The following is a 25,611-nucleotide window of genomic DNA, read 5'->3' on the forward strand; positions in this document are numbered from 1 at the left end:
GGTCTGTGACAAGACAGACAAATAGTAAACAGGCCAGGGCACACAGCACTGTGGAATTTGCCAGGCTGGGATGGTTGTAAATATCTCTACTCTTGAGGAGAGAGAAAGTGACAGGCTTGTTGAGAGCCTTGGCTTGTTGATGACTCTGTGTGGCCTGGCCCTGACCCTGCTGGCCAGACGTACCCCTTGAGCAACCCCCCTCTGTCTTTCTGTCTCTCATTTTCTCACTCGCTCACTCAATTACAGAACAAACCTTTTGCTCCAAAATTTAGTGAGCTGCCTACAGAGGCAGCATTTAAGGTGGCATAAGCTGCCCCTGCTGAACAAAATTAGCTTAACTGTCAGTCTTAAATGGTTTGAGATGGTCTATCAATCTCACATGCATAAAATCAGTCAGGAGACCAGCCAAAACATGCAAACCATCTTAGGTCAGTTATGCCTATTTTTAACTGGGGTTAGGGGCGTATCTTAAAGGGTTAATTCACCTAAAAATGGAAATTCTGTCATTAATTACTCACCCTCATGCCGTTTCTAACCTATTAGACCTTTGTTCATCTTCGGAACACAAATTAAGATATTTTTGATGAAATGCAAGAGCTGTCTGACCCTGCATAGACAACAACGCAATGTTCAGGGCCCAGAAAGGTAGTAAGGACATCGTTAAAATAGTCCATGGGACATCAGTGGTTCAACCGTAATGTTATGAAGCTACAAGAATACTTGTGTGGGCAAAGAAAAATGTAATGACTTTATTGAACAATTTCTTCTCTTCCGTTTCAGTTTTCGCCGTCTTCACGAGAGTACCATGACGCAAGCTTGACATTTTGACATAGAATAAAGCCTTTGTTTTTGTTTTTGTTTTCTTTGCATACAGAACTATTCACGTAACTTCTTAAAATTACGGTTGAACCACTGATGTCACATTGACATTTTTTAGAATTTGACATCCCTACTATATTATTATTTATAAATAATACTAAAAAAGCAATTTGCAACAATACATTGCAACAGGAATAGTAAAACAAAATTAAATTGTATATAAATACTAATATAGTTAATAGTCATTCAATACTGAAGAAGTATTAATAAAGATTAATATAGTTATTTGTATTGTGTTGTTAGCTTAGCAACATGCTAACGCAAAACTATTGGAAACAATTATAAGTCGAGTCTCTGTCAGGGTTGCCAAGTCTGCGGTTTTCCAGCGGAATAGGGCTACTTTTAAACTGTTTCCATGGGTTGATTTTTTTTTTAAATTGGTTATGGTTTGACATATTGCATAAAGTATATTTGACTGAAATGCTTGTTCCTAAATATATTTATATTCAGCCAATGATAAAACTGCGGTAGATGTTAAGTGTAGTGAAAGAGGGCCACTGGTAAGGAGCCCTTGAGCTGTGTTTACAATCACTACGATATATTGGTTTTCAGCAGTGATATTGATATTTGGCATATGGTCATTGGGCTACTTTTGGTCTATTTTTGATTGGCCACTGGACTAGTTTTATTACACAGACGTGGCAACCCTGGTCTCTGTGCACTTTGCTGCTTGTGTAACATTCAGAATTTAGTCAATTGTGAGGTTAACTGTTAGTTAGGATGCTGCCTATGCAAAGAGTAGGCAGCAAGGCCATTGACTAGGTTTTGGACCATATCCAAAGTCTCTTGTCAGTCGGATGACATTGATGTCAGTCTTTCTCTCCCTTTTTTTCAGTCTGTCACCCTTTTTCATTCAGTCACTGTGTCTCTCTCTCTGACTCACTCTTTTGCTCTCATTGTGTCGAATCCCTCTATCTGCAGCCCGGCTAATAGGATTACCATAATGAATATCACAAGAGCCTTTGGCAGTGAGAAGCTTCTAAGACTAATTAAAGCTGTGGAAACCAAGGTCCTCTCATCTCAGGGATTTATCCATAATGTCGTAGAGATCCTTAGTAATAATTAAGCCTTTTCTTTTCTCACGTCCTCACCTCCCCATAGCCCTGCAAGCTGCTTTAGTGATAACCTGGTTTTGGGGTGTAATCTGAACTTTGATGAAAGAAGATTCTTACAGAACAAGGACGAAGAGAGATTTTAAACACGATCTAGCGAACATTCAAGTGGTCTCAAATGAATACATTTAAGTTAAATAGCATTCATTACAAGACGTTAAAAGAATAGTTCACCCAAAAATTCAAATTCCCTTATGATTTACATATGACTTTCTTCTTTCAGACAAATGCAATCGGAGTTATATTAAAAAATATCCTGGCTCTTCCAAGTTTTATGAAGGCAGTGAATGGGTGTTGAGATTTTCAAGTCCAATAAAGTGCATCCATCTATCATAAAAAGTACTTCACACAGCTCCAGGGGTTAATAAAAGCCTTCTGAAGCGAATCGATTAAGAACAGACTCAAAAGTAAAGCTATTTTTATTGCAAACTGTGGTAAAGTATAATTTTTGCTGTGAATCTATAGATTCAATAGGGTCTCTACCATCTCAGCAATGCATTTCTCACCCTTTTTTTCCCAACACGCTGCATCTACACATCCTCACTCATGCTTGAAAGTCCGATCTGTCTTCCAGGCTAAGTGATGGGAGAGAGACTGCCAGCACAGTACGGCTGTTGTTCCAGAGATAAATGCCTTCTCCACAAAGACGGCAAAGTGACTCCAAAGCCAGATATTCATTAGGCCGGCTGTGCCAGAAACGATTCCATTCGTGTTGGCATGTAAGAATAGAAGGCTTCCTATGGGTGATTTTTGCAGTCAAGTTTGTAGTCAGGGACACTTGAAAACTATGGCAGCAGAATGAGAGATGACAGTTTGCTCAGAGGGGCTGTTTGTGGCTAACTGCCTATAAATGCTTAATGATACTGTGACGGCTAAAATTGGAGGTTGGATATACGTGTTAGGTGCAAATGGAACCCTGGGAGAAAATTTCCGACCTCTGACCACCTGACAGGATTCGTTAAAAGCTCAATCACACAAAAACGATGCGCATCCACCTTCTGAAAGATGCCAGTTATGATGCTATTAAAATACAATGCATCTTTTAGACTTTGAGATTGCATCTTGATAAATTTAATTGCATATTTACTGTTACAGTTTCCATGTCTTCGATTACTATATTCATGTGCCATGGTATTTCCTAAAAATACCTTTGATTTTCAGATTTAGAAATTAAAGGAGAAGTTCACTTTCAGAACAAAAATTTACAGATCATTTACTCACCCCCTTGTCATTCAAGATGTTCATGTCTTTCTTTTTTCAGTCGATAGGAAATAGTTTTTTGAGGAAATCATTTTAGGAATTATCTCCATATAGTGGACTTCAGTGGTGCCCCAAGTTTGAACTTCCAAAATGCAGTTTAAATGCAGCTTCCGGGTCAATACAGTTAGGATATGTCGAAAAACTCAAAATCACCCTACATCGCTGTTTTACCTTTTTTTTTTAAAGGGCGTTTGATCTTTGCATGTTTACTGCAGCGATGAAGGGCGATTTTGAAGTTGGAAAAGAAAATGAGATGGGAGTTTTTCGACATAACCTTAACTGTATTGACCCGGATTCAGTGTTGCCAATCCGCGGTTTTCCAATGGAATTGGGCTATTTTACTACTGTTGCCACCAGTTGTTTTTCATGTCCGCAGGTTAAAGCAACCCCAGTAACGTTATATTTAGCCCCTGAAATGTTAATTTTACAAGGGGAACCCCGCAAAAAAAAAAAAAAAAACATGTATCAGAACGAGATTTTTATTGGGGGACCCCCCTTAAAACACGATTTTGAGTACCACTTGGGCAGGTTTTGTTGTGAAATTACAAAGAGTTCACATGTGCATCGCAGAGAATAGACAAGATGAGCGTTTGATGGTAAAAGTATATAAATTGTCAATTTGTTTAGAAATTGATGGGTTGTTTCGCTAGATAAGGCACTTTTTCCTTGGCTTGGATCGTTTAGAGCCCTTTGAAGCTGCATTGAAACTCCATTTTGGAAGTTCAAACTCGCGGGCACCATAAAAATCCACTATATGGAGATAGTTCCTGAAATGTTTTCTTATCGACTGAAAAAAGAAAGACATGAACATGGAATGGATGACAAGCATATTTTTGCATAAAAATATGGTACTTTTAGAGGTAAATAAAAAAAGTCACAAAAATTGCATAAATTGATAGTTTTTATTTTATCAAAGACAGTGATATGACAGTTGTTTAAAAAAAATAAAAATTGGGATCACACTTGAGACCTTTGTGCCCAAATTTGTCCACGAATGACAAATTAATGGCTGCTATACGAAGGATGGTTAAGGGTTAAAAATGTCCTGGCTCTTCCAAGCTTTATAATGGCAGTGAATGGGTGTTGAGATTTTAAAGTCCAATAAAATCTATCATAAAAAGTGCTCTACACAGCTCCAGAGGTTAATAAAGTCCTTCTGAAGTAAATCGATGTGTTTAAGAAAAATATCCATATTTAAAAAATGTATAAACCATAATCTCTAGCTTCCGCTAACTATTGTGCATTCACTAGAAAATAGGGTTCCGACGGATGACAGAACGTCCTAGAAGTCCTATGTCATCCACTAGAACTCCAATCTCTCGTGAACGTATCTACGACATTTAGTGGAAGCTAGAGATTACGATTTATTAAGTTTTAAATATGGATGTTTTTCTTACACAAACGCCATGTGGAGTACTTTTTATGATGGATTTAGGCCCTTTTTTGGACTTCAAAATCTTCAACACTTCAACAGCCATTCACTGCTATTATAAAGCTTAGAAGAACCAGGACATTTTTTAATATAACTCCAATTGAATTCATCTGGAAGTCAAAAGTCATATACACATAAGATGGCTTAAGGGTGAGTAAATCATAGGGTCATTTTCATTTTTGGGTGAACTATGCCTTTGAATTCTAATTTTTAAAAGGCAAATAGAAAATAAATGTATTGGTTACACAAAAACATGGTATTATTCTGTTACTATGTTATCATGTCTAAACATTGGCAACTGGATGTGGTTGCTGCGGCTTTGTGATTTGACTGTTGTTATCACACACTTTGCTCTCTTAAGCTCTCCCGGCAACAGCGTCTGTTTCGAGAGATCTCCCTTGTCTTTGCTCTCTAAAGCCAGATTGTGTTTTGGCTGCTTCCACAACACTGCAGTCTGTTCCTGGAGACAGCCGTTAACAGCGAGATAAATCAATACCATGAATGGTGTGACTAAAAACGAGGCAGTGCGGAGAGCTGAGAAAGAAAACACTGAGCCTTTGTGCCTTTGACCAAGGAAGTGGTTAAACTTGTTATTCAGGATGATTGTGCTTATAAATACACTTTTATCTGACAGGCTGCCTTCCTGTTGTTCTTACACTGACCCAATAAATACCCGTTTCGCAGGATGTGTTTATTAGTATTTTTGCCTGTTCCATCTTGCAAGCCCTTTTGACCCTGCAGTATGATCTAGGAAACAGCAATAAACCTGATTAATGCAGAGAATATGCTTCTTTGTTTTTTCATGCACTGCCTTTATCACCTCTAATGGCGTCTTTGGCTTTTAGGCAAGCAGCAAAAATCTGATTTGCAGGCAAATCTGTTTACTTGTTTACACAGCAAAAAAAATCAGGTTTTGAAATGGAATTGCATTTCAGTCTGAATGCTCAAATCAGACTTTATTGTTAGTTTTTTGTTATTTGAATTCACTCATTTCACATGAGGCATTTACTGAGCGAGAGGTATCAGACGCATGTCTTTAGTTTGGTTGTACGTAATCTGTTTATTACAGTGAGCTTGCAATTTGCCGTTTATTATGCTGTGTTTGTGAGGTTTTCAGAACCTGATGTAAGTAACTCCTACTCACCAACAGCTTGATTACAGTGACAGCTTGTCGTAGAATGGAAGAGGCTGATTGAACAGCCTGAACTTCAGAATTGATTGAAGCTTTGATTTCCTGAGGGGAGAAAGTGAAAGAGAGACTTGGGAAAGATTCGTCCCTTCATGACGCATTGCTCATTTTAGACAATGCTAGACAGAGGCTGGGACACTGACTAGATCAGTACTGCTAGCACCAGCTTCTCTTCTCTTTTATCTTTGAGAAACCAGCAGTTTTAGAAGTACAAATGAGAGAGAGTGTTTTTTGCTCTTCCGAATCCCCAGTAGTCCTTATTAAGCGGTATCAGGTACAGGACCCTAGTGAAAACAGTGCTGGCTGGGCATATCTCTCCTCACTGATATTGTCTGCCATTCAGACCCCTTTATAGCAGTATTATGCTGCAGTTTATGGTAACTGAGGGTATCAGATTACCTTATAAAATCTTTATGACTCTGTGCTGTTTAATTTTAATAATTTTTCTGCACCATGTTCCAGTTTTGAGTAGCAGTGGAAAGTTGTAAAACAAACCACCTTGTGTGAAGTAAATTGCTGCAAGTAAGTTGATGCATTTTAACTAGGTATAGACCGATAAATCTTTTTTTTACTGATATTCACACTTTTTTTGTTCCATTGACTAATGGTAATTTGTTTGTTAATTTTTTTATTGTTAGTCTAGATATTAAATAGTAATTTAACTAAAAAACATACATTTAAAAATACATATAGGAAAAACTGTTCAAACAAAACTGTTTAAAGATTTAGATAACAAAACATCTTTACATAAATATGATGCTATAAAGAACAATTACTACAATTAAAGTATAAATTATTTAACAATTTTCTCTTATTGTTAATTAAATGTACAAATTAGGGGTCGACCAATATGTGTTTTTCAGGGCCGATGCAGATACCGATTATTACAGATGAAGTAAAGCGATAACCGATATTTTGAACCAATATGTCTGGTGTAAAAATGAAAATTAATGTCAAAATTAAAATAAACTTAATTAAGATGTATTTAAATGCTTTTAGATTATTTATCGGCAAATCAGTTGTGAAAATGACTAATACCGATAACCATAAAAGTGCGTAATATCGGCTTCAAAAATTGGCCAGGCCAATAATTGGATGACCCCTAGTACATTTTATTATTATTATTAATATTATTAAAATAATTTAAAATTGTTTAAATTATTTTATGATTGTTATTATTAATAAAATATTAAAAAGGCATTAAAGTTGTCCAAATGAAGTTCTTAGCAATGCATATTACTAATCAAAAATTAAGTTTTGATATATGTACGGTAGGAAATGTACAAAATATCTTCATGGAACATGATCTTTACTTAATATCCTAATGATTTTTGGCATAAAAGAAAAATGTATCATTTTGACCCATACAAATGTATTTTTGGATATTGCTACAAATGTACCCATGCTACTTAAGAAAGGTTTTGTGGTCCAGGGTCACAACTGAGAGAGCTGAAAGAAAAAGGTTTTTCCATAGAATTTTAATGGTTTTAATTTTAGTTACAGTTTTAGTTAACCTCATTATGAATGTGTTTCCACAGACATTGCTTGGGAGCCACGAATCTCAGTCTGTCCAGCTGTGGGTTTCCTACAACCGGCAGCCAATGAGAGCAGCTCAGTTTAACACCCGCCACCCCATCACGGTGAGTGCCGTCAGCATTGTTTAGTCTCAGGAACATATTTATAATCATGACTTTTAAAGCTTCATGTTGTTTACCTGTCTCTTGCGATTCTCCTCTCTCTGCAGGAGTACTACATAGCAGATGCTTCGGAGGACCAGGTGTTCGTATGCGTGAACCACAATAATAACGTTACACACCTGTACATCTCCGACACACAGGGCCTGGCCTTCTCTCTGTCCCTAGAGAATGTGTTGTACTACAGCCCTGAGGGCTCTGGGAGCAATACGCTTATCAGGTACATTTGAACATCACAGAAACGGCCCTTCACAAGCTACAGAAGATACTTACTACTTATGTTTCCCAGAAGACAAAATAAGTTAAATTTACCCTGATCTTTAAATTCATAAAGTTTTCACCCCCTGGCTCTTAATGCATTGCATTTCCTTCTGAAGCATCAGTGAGCATTTAAACCTTCTGTAATAGTTGCATATGAGTCCCTCGGTTGTCCTCAGTGTGAAAACATGGATCTCAAAATCATACAGTCATTGTTGGAAAGGTTTCAAATACACAAAAATGTTGAAAAAACAAAAATATTTGTGGGACCTGAAGGATTTTTCTGTAGAACAGCAGGGAGTTTAATTGTTCAAGACAAACAAGGGACTCATGAACTGTCACTAAACAAGAAAACAAAACAAAAAAACACAGCTGTGGATCATTCAGGTAACAACAGTATTACGATTCAAGTGTATGTAAACTTTTGAACGGTATTATTTTTATAAATTAAACTCAAATTTTCTCTTGTGGACTCTATGTAAACGTCTTTTATATGAAATATCTTATTTAGGTCAGTACTAAATAAAAAATAACATGCATTTTGTATGATCCCTCCTGTTTTGGTAAAATAATTATAACATTTTGTAGATTCTACGAGGTATATGTAAACTTTTGACCTCAACTGTATATTAAAAAAGTCCTGGCTCTTCCAAGCTTTATAATGGCAGTGAATGGCTGTTGAGGTTTTGAAGTCCAATAAAGTGCATCCATCCATTTTAAAAAGTACTCCATAAATAAAGGCCTTCTGAAGCTAAATCAATGTGTTTGTGTGGAGTGCTTTTTATGATGGATAGATGCACTTTTTTGGGCTTCAAAATCTCAACAGCCATTCACTGACATTATAAAGCTCGGAAGAGTAGTGTAAATCCAATGCAAAAAAGAATGAATTAAATACATATTCAATAAAAACTTAAATAAAATATCTTCACTCTAACCATAATCCCTAAAATCCAAAGGAAATTAAGTTGATGCAAATTATTGTTGAACCCCATATCCCGAAATTTAGTTTTAAATGTTATCTGAGAGCCAACAACCATGTTGAGCCAGGAACATGTCCCACTTCAATAATTCACGTTAAGCCCCGGTCTTACACAGCTCTTGGTCTCGTCACCTTTACTTGAACTCCTCTTGGTTTTAGTGACGGCCCCTCATCAGTGCTGCAAATCCGTTTTGGCTCTGCACGCCTCAACCCATAAGCAGGTTAGTGAGGTCTCGTCTCTAAAATGCAAGAACTATGTCTTCGCCCACTGGTCCCTCCGCTCGCACTGTCAGTAGAAAAGCAATCTATCATTCCTACACAGCTTCCCAAGGACATGCTATTGTTTTACTCTGCGGCAGAGTGGGATCTCACCCACCGCCAAACCACTGAGCTCAGCACGGCCGCCTGAGAGCAGAGACGCAATTACTGCAGTGCGGAATGCAGATGAGATGCGCTTGGCTCGCGTGCCGTTGGCATTTTCATATAGTCCCTCTCTTGGCAGATATGAGTGGCACATGGAAACAGATTTGTGTGTTTGTGTGTTTGAAAGGTACTTCGCCAACGAGCCGTTTGCTGATCTCCACCGGGTCGAGGGACTGAGGGGTGTGTTTGTGGCCACTCTGATCAATGGATCAGTCACTGAGGATAACATGCGATCAGTCATCACGTTTGATAAAGGAGGAACCTGGGAGCTGCTTCAGCCACCTGCGGCCGACAGCCTGGGAGGAACCATAGACTGTCAGGTATTAGGGATGTTGGTCATTTCGGCTACTCGAGTACTAGATAAATCAGCCAAATGGATATGGATGAAGGGATAGCTCATCCTAAAGTATAAATTCTGTCATTAATTACTCACCCTCATGTCATCCCAAACCTGTAAGACCTTCATTTATCTTCGGAACACAGATATTTTTGATAAAATCCAAGAGCTTTCTGACCTTGCATAGACAGAACGCTAGCTGACGTGCAAGAGAAGAAATTGTTGAATAAAGTCACTATTTTTGTTTTCTTTGAGCTCAAAAAGTATTCTCGAAGCTTCATAACATTTTAGTTGAACCACTGATGTCACATGGACTATTTTATGTCCTTACCTTCTTGGGTCTTGAACGTGGTAGTTCTGTTGCTGTCTATGCAGGGTCAGAAAGCTTTTGGATTTCATTAAAAATATCTTTAATTGTGATCCGAAGATGAACAAAGGTCTTATGGGTTTGGAACAACATGAAGATGAGGAATTAATGACAGAATTTTCATTTTTGGGTGAACTTTCCCTTTAACTCCCATTCAGCAGTTTTTTTTTAGCAAACACATCTAATGTGGACGCCCTTTTTATGCAGAGTTGAGTGTTTTTGTTTTTTTTCCCCCTGAAACTCACTTTTTGTTTTAATGGCATACATTTCTATCCCACTCTAACTGTTCAGACCACACACTACTAGTACACAAAATGCCACTGTAATGAAATATAATATTCATGATTGATCATTGCTGGCATTTCAGAGATATATAAAAAAAAGATAGTCGATATACAGTGCCTTGCAAAAGTATTCATAGTCCTTAAATTTCTTTTTCATGTTTGTTATGTTGCTGCCTTATGTTAAACTGCTTTGATTTATTATTTTTCCCACATCAGTCTACACTCCATATACCATAATGGCAAAGAAAAAAACAGGTTTTTAACATCTTTACAAATAATATTACAAATAATAAACTTTAATGATTCTATTGCATAAGTATTCATACCCTTATCTGGGACAGTTGAAATTTAGCTCTGGAGCATTCATATTGCTTGTAGATGTTACTACACTTTTACTGAAGTTAACCTGTGGCAATGGGTATAATTTGGAAATTTGCACATGTCTTAATAGGTCTAACAGCTGAAAATTCATATCAGAACAAAAACCAAGCTCTGAAGTAAAAAAATTGGCTGTAGAGCTCAGAGACAGGATTGCATCAAGCCACACATATGGGGAAGAGTTCAGAAAAAAATTCTGCTGCATTGAAGGTTGACAGAAGCATGTAGTCTCTGTTACCCTAAATGGAAGAATTTTGAAACAACCAGGACTCTTCTTAGAGCTGGCCTCCTGGCCAGACTGAGCAATTGATGGAGAAGGGCTTTGGTTAGATGGTCACTTTAGTTGAGCTCCATAATCATATGTGGAGATAGGAGAAACCTACAGAAGGACAAACATCACTGCAACACTCCACCGATCTGGGCTTTATAGCAGTATGACCAAACTTAATCCTCTCCTCATTGAAGACACATGAAAACCCATTTGATTGTGAGAAACAAGATTCTCTGGTCTTATGAACCTCAATTTCAAGCATCATGCTTGAAGGAAACCAGGCACTGCTCATCACCTGCACAGTAGCATCCCAAATGTAAAGTGTGCTGGTAGCAGCCTCATGCTGTGGGGCTGTTTTTCAGCAGCAGGGACTGAAGGACTCATCAGAGTAGAATAAAAGCTCAATGCACCAAAATGTAGAGATAGCTTTAACGAAAACCCAGTCCAGAGCATTCAGAACCTCAGACTGGGCAGACGGTTCACCTTCCAACAGGGAAATAACCCTAAGCACAGAGCAAAAGTAGCTTATAGACAACTCTGTGAATGTCCTTGAGTGGCCCAGCCACAGTCTTGGCTTGAACCCAATCTTACATTTCTGGAGAAACCTGAAAATGTGCATCTGCCCCCATCCAAGCTGACAGAGCTTGAGAGGTGAAGAGGTGAAGAGAAGAATAGCAGATAATTGCCAAATGGTGATGTGCAAAGCTTGTTGCATCATACCCAAAAAGACTTGAGGCTGTAAAGGTGCTTCAGCTAAGTACTGAGTTAAGGGTATGAATACTTATGCAATGCACTTATTTTAGTGTTTTATTTTTAATAAGTTTACGAAGTTGTGACAATTCTGTTTTTGCTTTGTCATTATGGTGTATGGAGTGTAAATTAACATGGAAAAAAATAATTTAAAGCAGTTTAACATAAGGCAGCAACATAACAAAACATGAAAAAATGCACTGTAGATGAGCCAGAAGATATAATAAATGTATGGCCAATAACTGAAAAATGTCAGATAAAATGTTATATTATTTTGTCTATACATAAAAAAAAATCATATTATATAAATTATATAACATATATTGTATTTATAACGTATTATAACATATTATATTTATTTTTTGTGTAATTTTAAACAATTTAATTAAAAATGAAAGCATCAAAACATTTTAATGTATGTTTTTAAAATGAAAATTAGATGATGACAAAGGTTATCTAAATCTTAAAACAAAGGAAATTAGCATAAACAAATGCCCAAAACTGAGTGATAGTGACATGTAAAATAAAATAAAAAAAACCTTTGATATCAGTAAATAACTGGTTTGATACCGATATATTGTGTGCATCCCTACCGTGAGTGTAGAATATCCATTATTTTACTTTGTTCATTTGCATGCGTTCATGAAGCTGTGGTTTTGTGTTCGCTAAAACGGATTTAGAGTGCTGAGTTTTGCGATCATAGGAGGAAGTAGAGTTTTTTTTATGCTTCCAGTGAACTGTTTGTGCTCTTTTTATATCATTGTTATTACATAGTCACTATTTCTCTGTTTCTCGGTCTCTCAGCTGGACAATGGCTGTTCCCTGCACTTGGCCCAGCGGTGGAGTCAGCTGCTGAACATTCAGCTGCGCAGGATCCCTATTCTGTCGAAAGAGTCTGCACCTGGCCTCATCATGGCAACAGGTGGGCCACATAACCTGCTCTCTGCTCCTCTCATATGTGCATGAGGGAGGAAATGCGAGCACTTTAGCTGCTTGTTCTGTGTCTTCCTGTTTGTGTTGCTTTGCTCCTGTTAACCGAGTGCATGTAGGTCCCTTCAGTGCAAACTGTAATGATAGGGCGACTTCTTGAGTTCACGCCTGGCAGAAAACATTGATTTTGCTCTCTTTGCACAGTTTGGAAGACACTTCCTCTCTCTTGTATCCCTCTCTCTTTCTCTGCCAGCCGCAGCCAGGCCTTTAATTAAATGATTATTAGATAATGTGCATGCATGAAGACGAGAGGCGCAGGAGGCTTGTGAAAATGTCTGGCCGCTTCGGCTGCTATCGCTCCGGCGCAGATGTGCTAATTATTTGTACTTCACCCACTGGCTAATTATCACATACAAACACACCCTCGCTCTCATTGACTTAGCCAGCCGAGAGCGGCCACGCCACCTCAGCATTGTTCCTATTGCAAAAAAAAAAAAAACGTGTTAAGTGCTGCATATCTCTCTTAAGGAGATGAATGTTAATGAAGTTCATTACCACTCAAATTAATTAATGACAAAACCACATGCCGTGACGCAGCAGTGTCGTCGAAAAAAGAAAAACGGTGACTTTGGTGTCAGGGGTGCGAAAGGAGAAGGTGACAGACAGTATTCTTGTCTGGGCTTCTTGTCACTGAAGCATCTGACGGGAACACTTTGTTTTTTTGCCCTTTGCTGGGTTTGTTCCTCTTTGTGCTAATTTCCTGCTATTTTGTCTCTGGTGGACTGAATCATGAGTATGCTGTCCTTCAGCATTTTCTTGGATGTATTAGCATCTACGCTGTAATTATGCACTTGTGACCATCTCTCTTGTGGTTTACATCGTGAAACATAAATACCCCCCTTTACACTTGTTTTAAATGCTGTCTTTTTGTCAGATGGTCACCTGATATCAGTTGTGATTGAGGCATGTGTTATATGACACCAGATGTAGTGTAAATATTGACTATCATCTCCCTCTTTCTGTCTCTCTCTCCTATCTTCTACGCAGGATCTGTTGGAAAGAATCTGGCCAATAAGCCCAATGTGTATGTATCCAGCAGTGCAGGGGTCAGATGGAAAGAGGTGAGAACTAGCTGCATCTGTTTTCATTTACAGCTCTTTGGTTTAATTGTTTTGCTTAAAAATGTGCTTTATAAAAGACTTGACTTGATATTTATTCACTCTTACGTTGCTTCAAACACCCATAACTTTCTTCACTTGGAACAAAAGATCAGAAATGGTCTTTTTTTTGGTAGAACATAATGCATGACTCTCAGTTCTTTTGCAATTTTCTTTGTTTATTTATTAATTTTTGGGCAACTACGCTACCAGTCAAACCTTTCTGAACAGTAAGATTTGTAATGTTTTTTAAAGAAGTCTCTTCTGCTCACCAGGTCTGCATTTATTTGATCCAAAGTACAGCATTTTGAAATATTTTTACTATTTAAAATAACTGTTTTCTATTTGAATATATTTTAAAATGTAATTTATTCCTGTGATTTCAAAGCTAAATTTTCAGCATCATTACTCCAGTCTGTAGTGTCACATGATCCTTCAGAAATTATTCTAGTATTGCTGCTTTTCTGTTCAAGAAACATTTTTATTATTACTATCAATATTTTAAACCGTTTAAAGTACATTTTTCAGGATTTTTTGATGAATAGAAAGATCCAAAAATCAGAACTTAACTGAAATAAAAAGCTTTTGAAACATACACTATAACATTACATTTTTTGGGGGGAGAGAAATTGTAGAAATTAATACTTTTATTTAGCAAGGACGCTTTAAGTTGATCAAAGGTGATTATAAAGACAGTTATAATGTTACAATAGATTTCTGTTGCGGATAAATGCTGTTCTTCTGATCTTTCTATTCATCAAAGAAAACTAAAAAAAAAAATCTACTCCGTTGTTTTTAAAGGAGCACTCCACTTTTTTTGGAAATAGGCTCATTCTCCAACTCCCCCCGAGTTAATAAGTTGAGTTTTACTTTATTCTTCTTTACATTTTCCGCCGGTCTTAGTACGCGATATAACTACAGAAGAGTCAAGTTTTAAATAGGAAAAATATCGAAACTCGTTGGTCATTTTTGAACGCGATGCTATATTGGTCTCATAGGATTCAATGATCTATGCTAAGCTATGCTAAAAGTGATATCGCCAGAACAGGAGAACGGCTGAATGGATTTCAAAACGGTAAAACTCAACTTATTAACTCGGAGGGAGTTGGAGAATGAGCCTGTTTCCAAAAAAGTGGAGTGTTCCTTTAACATAATAATAATAGTAAATGTTTTTTAGCAGCAGATCAGAATATTAGAATGATTTTTGAAGGATCATGTGACACTGAAGACTGGAGTAATAATGCTACGAATTCAGCTTTGAAATCACAGAAATAAATTACATTTTAAAATATATTCAAATAGAACACATATTTTAAATAGTAAAAATATTTCAAAATGTGACCGTTTTTGCTGTACTTTGGGTCAAATACATGCAGGCTTGGTGATCAGAAAAGACATCTTTAAAAAATCATAGTGTATATGTTAAATCAGGAGTTGAACCTGTTTCCCTTTACATACTAAATACTAACTTTACAACTAGACTATCCCGTCTTTATATACAAGATTTTTTGGTCTTATTTAGGGGACCAATTGACCCTTTGCAAGGAGTTTGATTGACCAATAATAACGCTAAATCTGACATTTTGTCCGACAAAACAAACCAGGCAGAAGAGTATGACGTTGGTGGATTTGAAGTTGAAAAATGGTGTGTATCTTTCTCTGGTTGAAACAAGATACCTTCTGATGTTTACTCATGTTTATTTTGCACTACAACTAGTAAAGAGGAAGGTACTCGGTTCACGTGCCGCTTAATGAACTGAGGTGCTGCAGTGATCTTTCATGATGCATTAAAGAGCCGTAAAGTGGTATTTATTGTTTGAATTTCTTACAAATTGACAATTTGGAGCTGATACGGTTTCATTCCAAAAGTAACCTGCTCTGTCTAGTTCATCGACACGTTGTCAGTGTCGTCATTGATCCACGATTTATATTTCACTGTGTGAGAACATGATGTGTGGAGTGAGAGAGTCATGGCTTGTCGGGCACAGCAACAGTAACAAAGGGGTCCGGGTATTTGCGAAGGGTCAATTGAGCCAAAATGCAACTGGTTACCCATAAAAAAAAACTTGAAAACAAATATGTGTGATGCTGATGCTCAGTACACAGCACTGATTATATTCCCAGACTTCCATGTAATTGATATGTATGTTCTTTAGGCCCTGGCTGGCCCTCATTTTTACACCTGGGGAGACCATGGAGGGATCCTGATGGCTATCGCACAGGGTGGCTCCGCCAAAACACTCAAGTCAGTGACCGTTTAAGGATCTAATGTCGCTCTGCTTTTAGTTGAAGCTTTCTGAGTATTATCTGGCTTTAGGACATTACTGATAGCTGTGTCTTGTCTTTTGCTGGCTCAGGTTCAGTACTAACGAGGGGGAAACCTGGAAAGACTTCCAGTTCTCAGAGGAGGAGGTATATGTGTACCAATTGCTGACTGAACCAGGTGAAAAGAGCACCATCTTCACCATCTTCGGCTCATATGCGGACCAGAAACACAGCTGGCTCATTGTGCAGGTCAACGCTAGTGATGTGCTTGGTAAGAGAACAATGCAACTGCTAAGGAACCATCTCAAAATTCTTAGCAATTGTTTCCTTTTTCTAGTTCTACATCTGATTTTATGTGTTCCTAGGTGTGCCATGTTCGGAGGGCGACTATAAACGCTGGTCTCCCTCTGACGAGAGGGGAAACGGCTGTCTGCTTGGCAGAGAGATGGTGTACAAGCGCCGGTCACCTCACGCCACATGCTTCAACGGCGAGGACTTTGACAGGCCCGTCACTCTGTCAAACTGCTCCTGCACTCGACAGGACTATGAGTGGTATGAGCTGCAACCCCATTTTTCTATGATTTTCTCATGTTGCCATTGTCTTCACCTGAGTGCCAATCATTTTCCACTACTTTATAGTGTCATCTTTATCTGTTTGCAGTGACTATGGGTTTAAGTTGAGTGAGGATCTGTCTCTTGAGGTGTGCGTGCCTGATCCTGAGTTTTCTGGAAACCTTTATGCTCCACCAGTACCCTGTCCGGTGGGAACTACTTACCGCCGCAGCAAAGGGTGAGAACGCGGTTATCCTTACCTACAAAAACACTACCATTTACATTATGATTCAAAAGTTTAGAGTCAGTGTTTTTTTTTATAGGGAACTCTGGGTATTAAGACTTGTATGGCTTAATATAATGTAAATGATGCCTCTTACTAAATTTGTAATAGAGTAATAAAGTCTTAATACCCAGGGTTCCCTTTAAGAAATGAATACTTTTATCCATCAAGGATGTATTAAAATGATCAAAAGTGACAGTCAAGACATTCATAATGTTACAAAAGATTTCTAATAAATGCTGCTCTTATTGAACTTTCAATTTGTTACACAAAAATATTAAGCAGCACAACTGTTTTTAAGATTAATCATAATAATAAATGTTTCTTGAGCAGCAAATCAGCATATTAGAATGATTTCTGAAGGTTCATGTGACACTGAAGCCTGGAGTAATGATGCTGAAAAATTGCTGTTATGAACAATGGGATTTAATTACATTTTAAAATATATTAAATAGAAAAACATTTAAAATTGTAATAATATTTCACAGTATTACTGTTTTACTGTATTTTTGGTCAAATAAATGCAGCTTTGGTGAGCATAAAAGCGTTAAAATTATAAAATTGGTGAGCATTAAAATTGATTTTAAAATCATTTAAAAATATTCAACCCCAAAATTGTGAATAATTTAGTACTGATTAAAAAAAAAAACTTTCATGTTTTTTATATAGTAGAAATCCAGGCGGAATTTAATTTGACTTTTTTTCACAACCTATCAACAGATAAGTATTCTCGTCAAAATAAGTTTTTATTTTTAAAAATTAATGAAACATTTTTTTTTTTAACTTGAACTAAAAAAAAATGGCTGCACCACTTGAATATCCACTAGTGGGCATAAAAGACATCTTTTAAAAACATTTACAAATTTTTGACCCCAAACTTGTTAACAGTAATTTTTATTACTAATTCCAAATAAGAAAATATTAACTCCTTTTAGGTTTTGTTATCATATAGCATACAGTACTGAACCAGGCAGAATTTAATTTGACTTTTTTGCAGCCTATCAACAGATAAATATTGATTTTATGAAAATTAATGAAACTATTTTTACTTCTTTTTTTTTTTACTTACGAAAACAATTAGCGACACTGATTATTTACAGCCGTTGTGTTATATTAAATTAGTAAGAAATTTGTTATTTTAATCTTATTTTTATTATTAGTCTTATATTAATAATAGTTATGTTGTGATCAGCAAAGCATGAGAAAGTATTTAAGGGTGAATACTTAGTAAAGGCTCTGTGTCCTCCTGGATACAGATTGTTAGCTGCCACCATCAGCTGCAGCCTGGGAGCATTATTAGATCTGCCACTGCTGTGTCACCATGCATCTCTCCTCTCATTATCTGCAGTCGAGAGGAGAGGATTTATTTAGAACATGGACTTGAACCGAATTTAGCTGGATGAGTTTAGATCTCTTGCTCAGGCAGTTGAGATGTGAGGAAATTGGGATAATCACAATTATAGTAATGAGCCTTGAGAAAATGGGGAAGTAGCATGAATTACTTTTATTGACGGATGCTCAATATTTTATGATCATATCATGTAGGTCAGTATTGTTTTATTTTTTATTTTTGGCTGATCTTGGTTATTTAGCTGGGGACTTAAATATTAACCCAGTTAAGACCACTCTAGAATCTAGGTTTTTGCCTTTTAAGGACATGCCTCAGAAAACTGATATTGATATATTCTATATTTCTCACAACAAGGCATCCTTCAAAGAATACTGAAAAAAGTACTAACCTGTTTTAAATATTAATAATAATACATTTTGTTTTGGATCAAATAAATGCAGGCTTCACAAAACTTACAAATCTTACTGTTCAAAAACTTTTGACTGGTAGTGTATATAGTCCAAAAGGCAGACTATAAGCTATGTATTGGTTATCAGCCAATACATTTAAAATGATGATCAGCTTACTAATATTGGCTCGCAGCTATGTGCATCACTACTGTCAATAAATTATGACTGAAATCAGCAGTTTCAGATATACATGGGACTACCTTGGTAATTCTCAAAATATTATGCAAGCATCAGGACAGCAAGAGGAGAATTTATATGAAAGCAAGAAAATTCATAGACATGTAATTACAGCATCACCTAGTGTCAACTTTTAGAACAAAGTTCTTCAAGATTTGTGTAGCAAATGATTTCCACTGATGTCAATGTGTGTCATCTGACATTTTAGGTACAGGAAAGTTTCTGGAGACAGCTGCAGTGGGGGAGATGTTGAAACTCGACTGGATGGAGAAGTGTTGCCCTGTCCTGTGGGAGGTACAGTAAGATCCTCCTCAACTTACACAATCATGTCCTCTGACCTCTTTTTATGTAACACCACACAATCCTAAGGGATGCAAGATGAAGTTGTAGAGTCAAAGTTCATAACACAGCCTCAAACTAATATAAAAAAGACTTCACAAGACAAAGTTTTGAGGTAGGAGAATTTTTGTGGAGATATCAATTGTGACCCTGGACCACAAAACCAGTCTTAAGTCTTAAGTGACATGGGTATATTTGTAGCAGTAGCCAAAAAATACATTGTATGAGTCAAAATGATTGATTTTTCTTTTATTCCAAAAATCATTAGGTAATTAAAGGTGCCATAGAATGGAAAACTGTATTTACCTTGGCATAGTTAAATAATAACAGTTCAGTACATGGACATGACATACCATGAGTCTCATGCACCACCATTTCCTCCTCCTTATATAAATCTGGTGTTGCAAAAGACCACTGAAAAATAGGTCAATTCCAACATAACACCGACTATTATGCAATAGTCCCGATCGTTAATAGTTACGCCCCCAACATTTGCATTGCTCCAATCATCATTAACTTCAGTACATCAGTAAAATAAGGCAAGCCACTGAAGGGACACGGTTAGCTTAATGTTAGCGGTAGATTTCACTCACCACATAAAAGGAGAGATGACTGTGCTGATGATGGCGAATGATTTACAGATCCTGAGCATCACTAACTTGTGTGGTAAGTACTTGTGTCGCTGCAGTATAACGTTACCCAGAGCACATGCGATCACAATAGTTAGATTAAAATATTGCGGATTCAAAACGGCAGATTCAACAAACCGCATATTAAAAGCGACTAGAGCTCCGTAATTAAATATATATTTCCTCCATGTGCAAGCTATTGAAATGAGCAGCTCTGTGAAACAGCCAATCAGAGCTGAGCTCCTCATTAATATTCACATACCTTCCAAATAAGGTAATAACAGACCATTTCATTCTAGGGACAAATCCTAGGGTTGTAAATGAACTTGTAAAACAGTTTCTGGAGAATTTTTGCCCTTTCCTATGCCATATACCTTCTATGTAGATATCAGAGAACAATTTAAAATATTGTATCAATGCATTCTATGGCACCTTTAAGTAAAGATCATGTCCCATAAAGATATTTTGTCAAAACTGAATTTTTGATTAGTAATATGCATTGCTAAGAACTTAATTTAGACAACTTTAAAGGTGATTTTCTGAGTATTTAGATTTTTTTTGCACCCTCAGATTCTAGATTTTCTAATAGTTGTATTTCAGCCAAATATTGTCATATCCTAACAAACCATACATCAATGGAAAACTTATTTATTCAGATTCAGTTTAAAAAAAATGACCCTTATGACTGGTTTTGTGGTCCAGGGTCACAATTGAAATATAATTATGTTAGTGGCACAAAAAAGGATTTATTTAGTTTCTTTTACATTACATGCAAGTATGTCTTTTTAAAGTTGCCATAGAATGCATTGATACAATATTTTAATTTGTTCTCTGATATCTACATTGAAGGTATATGGCTTAATTAAGGGCAAAAATTCTCCAGAAACAGTTTTACAAGTCCATTTACAACCCTAGGATTTGTCCCTAAAAATGAAATGGTCTGTTATTGCCTTATTTGGAAGCTTCATGAATAATAATGATGAGCTCTGCTCTGATTGGCTGTTCTGATCGAGCTTATTTAGCACCACAGAAGGAAGGAAACACATGAGGAGAATATATATATATAATTACAGAGCTCGAGTTGCTATTAATAAGCGGGGCATTGAAACTGCTGCTTTAAATGCACGATAACTTTTTACTTTCACTTTTGAGATTTGTGAACGCATGTGCACTGCCTAACGTTATACTACAGCGGCAGTACTTAGCACATTTGTCAAGTTTAGATGCTATCAGCGGTGATCAGGATCTGCAAATCATTCGCCATTGTCCGCGCAGTCATCTCTCCTTACTCTGTTTATGTGGTAAGTGAAATTTAACAGGCTACCGCTAACACGAAGCTAATTGTGTCTCTTTAGTGGCTCGTCTTATTTTATTAGAACGCCTTATTTGTTTTCCTTGCCTTTTTGAATTCAGACACCAACCCATCCCTGCACTTAACATCTCCTGCACAACCTGGAACATAACATTTATTTCCGTGATCTGCCATTTTCTTTATTGTCCTCGCTTTGTTTGTTTTTTTCACAATAGCCTACCCAAAGAACTTCTGATGATTGGGCTATGCAAATGTTGGGGGCGTGACTATTAATGATCCCAAGACTATAACGTCCTAGTCTGTTATGTTGGAATTAGCTTCTTTTTCAGTGGTCTTTTGCAAACACCAGATTTATATAAGGAGGAGGAAACAATGGTGTTTGAAACTCATGGTATTTCATGTCAATGTACAGAACTGTTATTATTCAACTATGCCAAGGTAAATACAGTTTTCCATTCTATGGCACCTTTAAATGCACTACTGCTCAAACAGTATAAGCATAAATGTGTAAAATACAGTAATGCCTCAACATGACCACGCTGAGATGACATGATGGAAGCTGCTCTGTTGTTGTGCAAATGTCATTCTCTGACACCTGATGTAGATTTAACTACTGAATACAGTGATGCGGACAGTCAGTCCTAAAGACGAGATTTAAAAATCAAAAGAGCATTGTTGGAGTGCGATCAAAGCCCGTCTCCCCACCGAGCTGTTCTTAAGAGCCGTCGCTGTCTAGACTGCCTCTTCTCTCCAGCATTGTGGTGCTCAGCCACTTGACCGCGCTTCAGTGGCCACGTTGATTGGCTTGCCTCTCTGACTAGAGGACGCTGGGAGTAAATAAGCAGCCCTTTCAGAAAGCTGAGATCTGATCCAGCGGGAGAAGGAAGTGATGTGACTCGCAGCGGTGCCATCAGTTTTCTTCTGCGATTTGCAGTGAAACAGAAAATGGAAAGCCTTCCCAGAAGAGTTCAAGGAACAAATTCCATTTAGTGTCAGTGGTTTTGAAATTAAATGCTCAATGAGGACACATGGGAGTGTTCAGGTGTAATACGTAGTGTATTTCTCTGGAATGAGTCTGCATTTCACCTCCTAATTACTTTGTTTTTTGTTTTTTTGTAGAGAGTAATGAGTTTATCCTGTATGCGGTGAGGAGCTCCATCCACCGCTATGACCTGGCCACAGGTACAGACCAACCGCTTCCCCTCTCGGGTCTTCATGAGGCCGTGGCACTGGATTTTGATTATGAGAAGAACTGTCTATACTGGGCTGATATTTCACTGGACACCATACAGGTGAATAAACATTCTTCACTCACATAAATCTAGGAATCTGTACTGTATACAGTGACAGAACTCATAGAAATTGAGATTTCTATGCTTTAATTGGTCATAAAATGTCATCTGATCTTCATCAAAGTCACAAGTATGGACAAACACAAAGCTTACAACGCACAAAGAATTAAATTTCATGTCTTTACTGAACACATCCTGGTAAAAAATTACAGTGCTGTGGAAAAAGTGAACTATCTTGTTGTCATTACCTGAATGATTCACAGCTTTGTGGTCATTGGTTGGTTATGAGTCCGTTTGTTCTGAGCAGTTAAACTTCCCACTGTTCTTCAGAAAAGTCTTCCTGGTCCTGTACATTCTTTTTTATATAATATTCTGCATATTTAAACCCTTTTTGTTTTTTATTGTGATGGCTAAATTTGGATATTTAATTGGTGTTTGTTGTGTTTGCATTCATTTTAATGATGCCAAAATCATCAGCAGTTAAATATTTCAAAATCTAATTTTCTTTTAGTTTTTTGTGTTGGTATATAGAATGTAAAAAAATTAAATGAATAAACAAAAAATAAATTAAATGTTTACACATTTTGTATATATTAAGGTCACATTGATGCAAATTTGATATTTTTATATATTAAGTAATTAAAAATTGCCAAAATACTACAGAATTGTATTATTAGATATTTTAGTCATTGTTTATAACAAAAAATGTTATCTGATTTTGGGGGGGAAATATTTACACTTTTTGCATATATCAAGGTCACGTTGATGCAAATTTGATATTTTAAAATAAAGTTTTTTTTATTAAATCATTTAAAAATATTAAAAATAATAAATATAAAAATTCATTATTTACACATTTGGCATATATCAAGCTCACATCGATGTAAATTTGATATTTTAAAATTAAAAAGTGTGTGTGTATGTGTATATATATATATATATATAATCTATTCTCAAAGTTGGGTTGGGAGCTGGGTCTAAACTACGCAAGATATGATGACTTTCACCTTGATATTTTAGCGCGGATGACGTATACCTAGTCGAATTGCACTGTAGGGGGCCAGAACGAGTCTCCAACTTCTGTGAAATTACCACATCAAATGAGACGTGCAAAGTCTGCAAACATGGATGCAGTTATGAAGCCACTTCAGGGCAGGTGCGTTCTTAGACCCTTTTTACTGGGGCACGTGCCCCAGTGAAAATCTGCTGTGCCCCAGTAAAATCTCAAGTTTGAGTTATAATTTACTTTGATAATCCCGAAATAAAGACATTAAACTATATGCAACAACTGAATTGTCGCTTCTAAAAGCAACGCAGTTTAATCGAAGACTATGCACGCAGATAGGCTATTCTTTCCCGTGCGCGTCTCTGTGTACTGTATTTAACGGCAACGCGCACGTCGTGCAGCCTTTTTCGCAGAAGTACTTGGTTACAAAAGTTTGTATAGGTAGTTATGTTGTAAATGCAAATGTCAAGCAGTTTGTGATGCATTTTGGAAACAGGAGATGAGCGCCTGATCTAATGCGCTACCTGGCCCGTTCTCGAAGACTTACTTTTAGTCATTATTTGGGTAGCACGCATATTCTGAATGCCTCCAGCAGAATTCAAATTAGCCATTTTAATCTAGATTAATCTAGATTAATTCCAAGATTTAATCTAGATTAATCTAGATTAAAAAAATTAATCTATGCCCACCTCTAATATATATATATATATATATATATATATATATATATATATATTTATTTATTTATTTTTTATTTTTTTATTTTTTTAAGTATAATTAAATAATTTAAAGATGTTAATTTTCTTTTGTGTGTTTTTATTTTTTGACAAAATACTATAGAATTTTATTATAAAAATATTAAAGTCGTTGTTTGTAACAAAAATAGTTATCAGCTTTTCGATATTAAAATTTAAATATTGGTGCATCCCTGCAAAAAAAGAAATATTTACACATTTGCACATATCAAGGTTTAATACAAATTCAATATTTAAAATAAAGTATTGCTTTTTATTAAATAATTTAAGAATGTTAATTTTCTTTTGTGTGTGTGATTTGTATTTAAAATTCTACAGTATTTTTGATAAAATACTGTAGAATTTTAATATTAGATATTTTAGTTGGTGTTTATAACAAAAATTTTACTTTTTTTTAAATTAATATTTAATCATTTTTGTATATATTAAACTTGATATTTTAAACTAAAAAGTTTTTTTATATTTTAAATTACATTTTAATATTGAATATTTCAGTCGCTGTTTATAACAAAAATAGTTATGATCTTTTTGATATTAAAATTTAAATATTGGTGCATCCCTACAAAAAATTCTAATATGTACACATATTTGCATATTTGCAAGGTCACATTGATGCAAATTTGATATTGTAAAATTATTATTATTATTATTTTCTTAAAAATAATTGTAAATAATTTAAATAAAAAAAAACTAAAAAATATTTAAAAGCTTCTAATAATAAAGCTTCTTTTTCTTCTTCTACTTCTTATTATTTATTGGGCATTCATTAATTAAAAGTACTTTTTCTGTTTTTGTGTTGTAGAGACTGTGTTTGAATGGAAGCTCTGGACAAGAAGTGATTGTCAAAAAGGACTTACAAAACGTGGAGGCGCTGTCATTTGACCCTATCAGCCGGTTGCTGTATTGGGTGGATGCCGGTGCTCTGAAAATCGAGGTAACCACAGATTAAAACAGCTACAGCAACATCAATTACAGCTGTTCATTCCTTTAGTCATCCTCATGCTGTCTATCCTCCAGGTGTCCAACTCTGATGGAGACCTGAGACGCACTCTGGTCAATTCTTCAGTGGTGGAGCAGCCTCGAGCCCTGACGCTCATGCCAGGAGAGAGGTACAGTGTTCCCACAAATCACTTGTTTTCCTTAACAGTCCACATGCTCCCTTCACTCTGAACACTGAGTTTCTGTCTCTTTTAGCTTGATGTTTTGGACAGACTGGGGTGATCGTGCAGCAGGCATCTACCGGAGCTGGATGGATGGTTCCAACATCTCCTGCATTGTGTCTGAGGCAGTTCGCTGGCCCAACGGCATAACGGCCGATGAATCGTGGCTGTATTGGACGGAGGCATATGGAGACCGCATTGAAAGAGCAGATTTCAATGGAGACCACCGTACTGTGATAATGGAGGGGCTGCCTCATCCTTACGCAATTGCTGTTTTTAAGGTAGGCCCAATGTTATCACTTTCTGGGAATGTTGCAACTGATGTTAAAGTCTTTAATGGT

General features: G+C 36.5%; 1 protein-coding gene across 1 annotated transcript in view; it reads left to right on the plus strand.

The window, feature by feature from the left end:
* Positions 1-25,611, plus strand: part of sorl1 (sortilin-related receptor, L(DLR class) A repeats containing) — an 88,014-nt gene that overhangs the window by 36,009 nt on the left and 26,394 nt on the right. The window contains exons 7-20 of the mRNA XM_073817825.1: positions 7,411-7,512; positions 7,617-7,786; positions 9,354-9,546; positions 12,418-12,535; positions 13,591-13,664; positions 15,857-15,945; positions 16,058-16,236; positions 16,331-16,517; positions 16,627-16,755; positions 18,986-19,071; positions 22,177-22,349; positions 24,913-25,044; positions 25,128-25,219; positions 25,305-25,551. Coding sequence (XP_073673926.1) covers positions 7,411-7,512; positions 7,617-7,786; positions 9,354-9,546; positions 12,418-12,535; positions 13,591-13,664; positions 15,857-15,945; positions 16,058-16,236; positions 16,331-16,517; positions 16,627-16,755; positions 18,986-19,071; positions 22,177-22,349; positions 24,913-25,044; positions 25,128-25,219; positions 25,305-25,551 — 1,971 coding nt within the window. The remainder of the gene's footprint in view (positions 1-7,410; positions 7,513-7,616; positions 7,787-9,353; positions 9,547-12,417; positions 12,536-13,590; positions 13,665-15,856; positions 15,946-16,057; positions 16,237-16,330; positions 16,518-16,626; positions 16,756-18,985; positions 19,072-22,176; positions 22,350-24,912; positions 25,045-25,127; positions 25,220-25,304; positions 25,552-25,611) is intronic.

The sequence above is a fragment of the Garra rufa genome, chromosome 14, assembly GCF_049309525.1.
Source record: "Garra rufa chromosome 14, GarRuf1.0, whole genome shotgun sequence".
NCBI classification, from domain to species: Eukaryota; Metazoa; Chordata; class Actinopteri; order Cypriniformes; family Cyprinidae; genus Garra; species Garra rufa.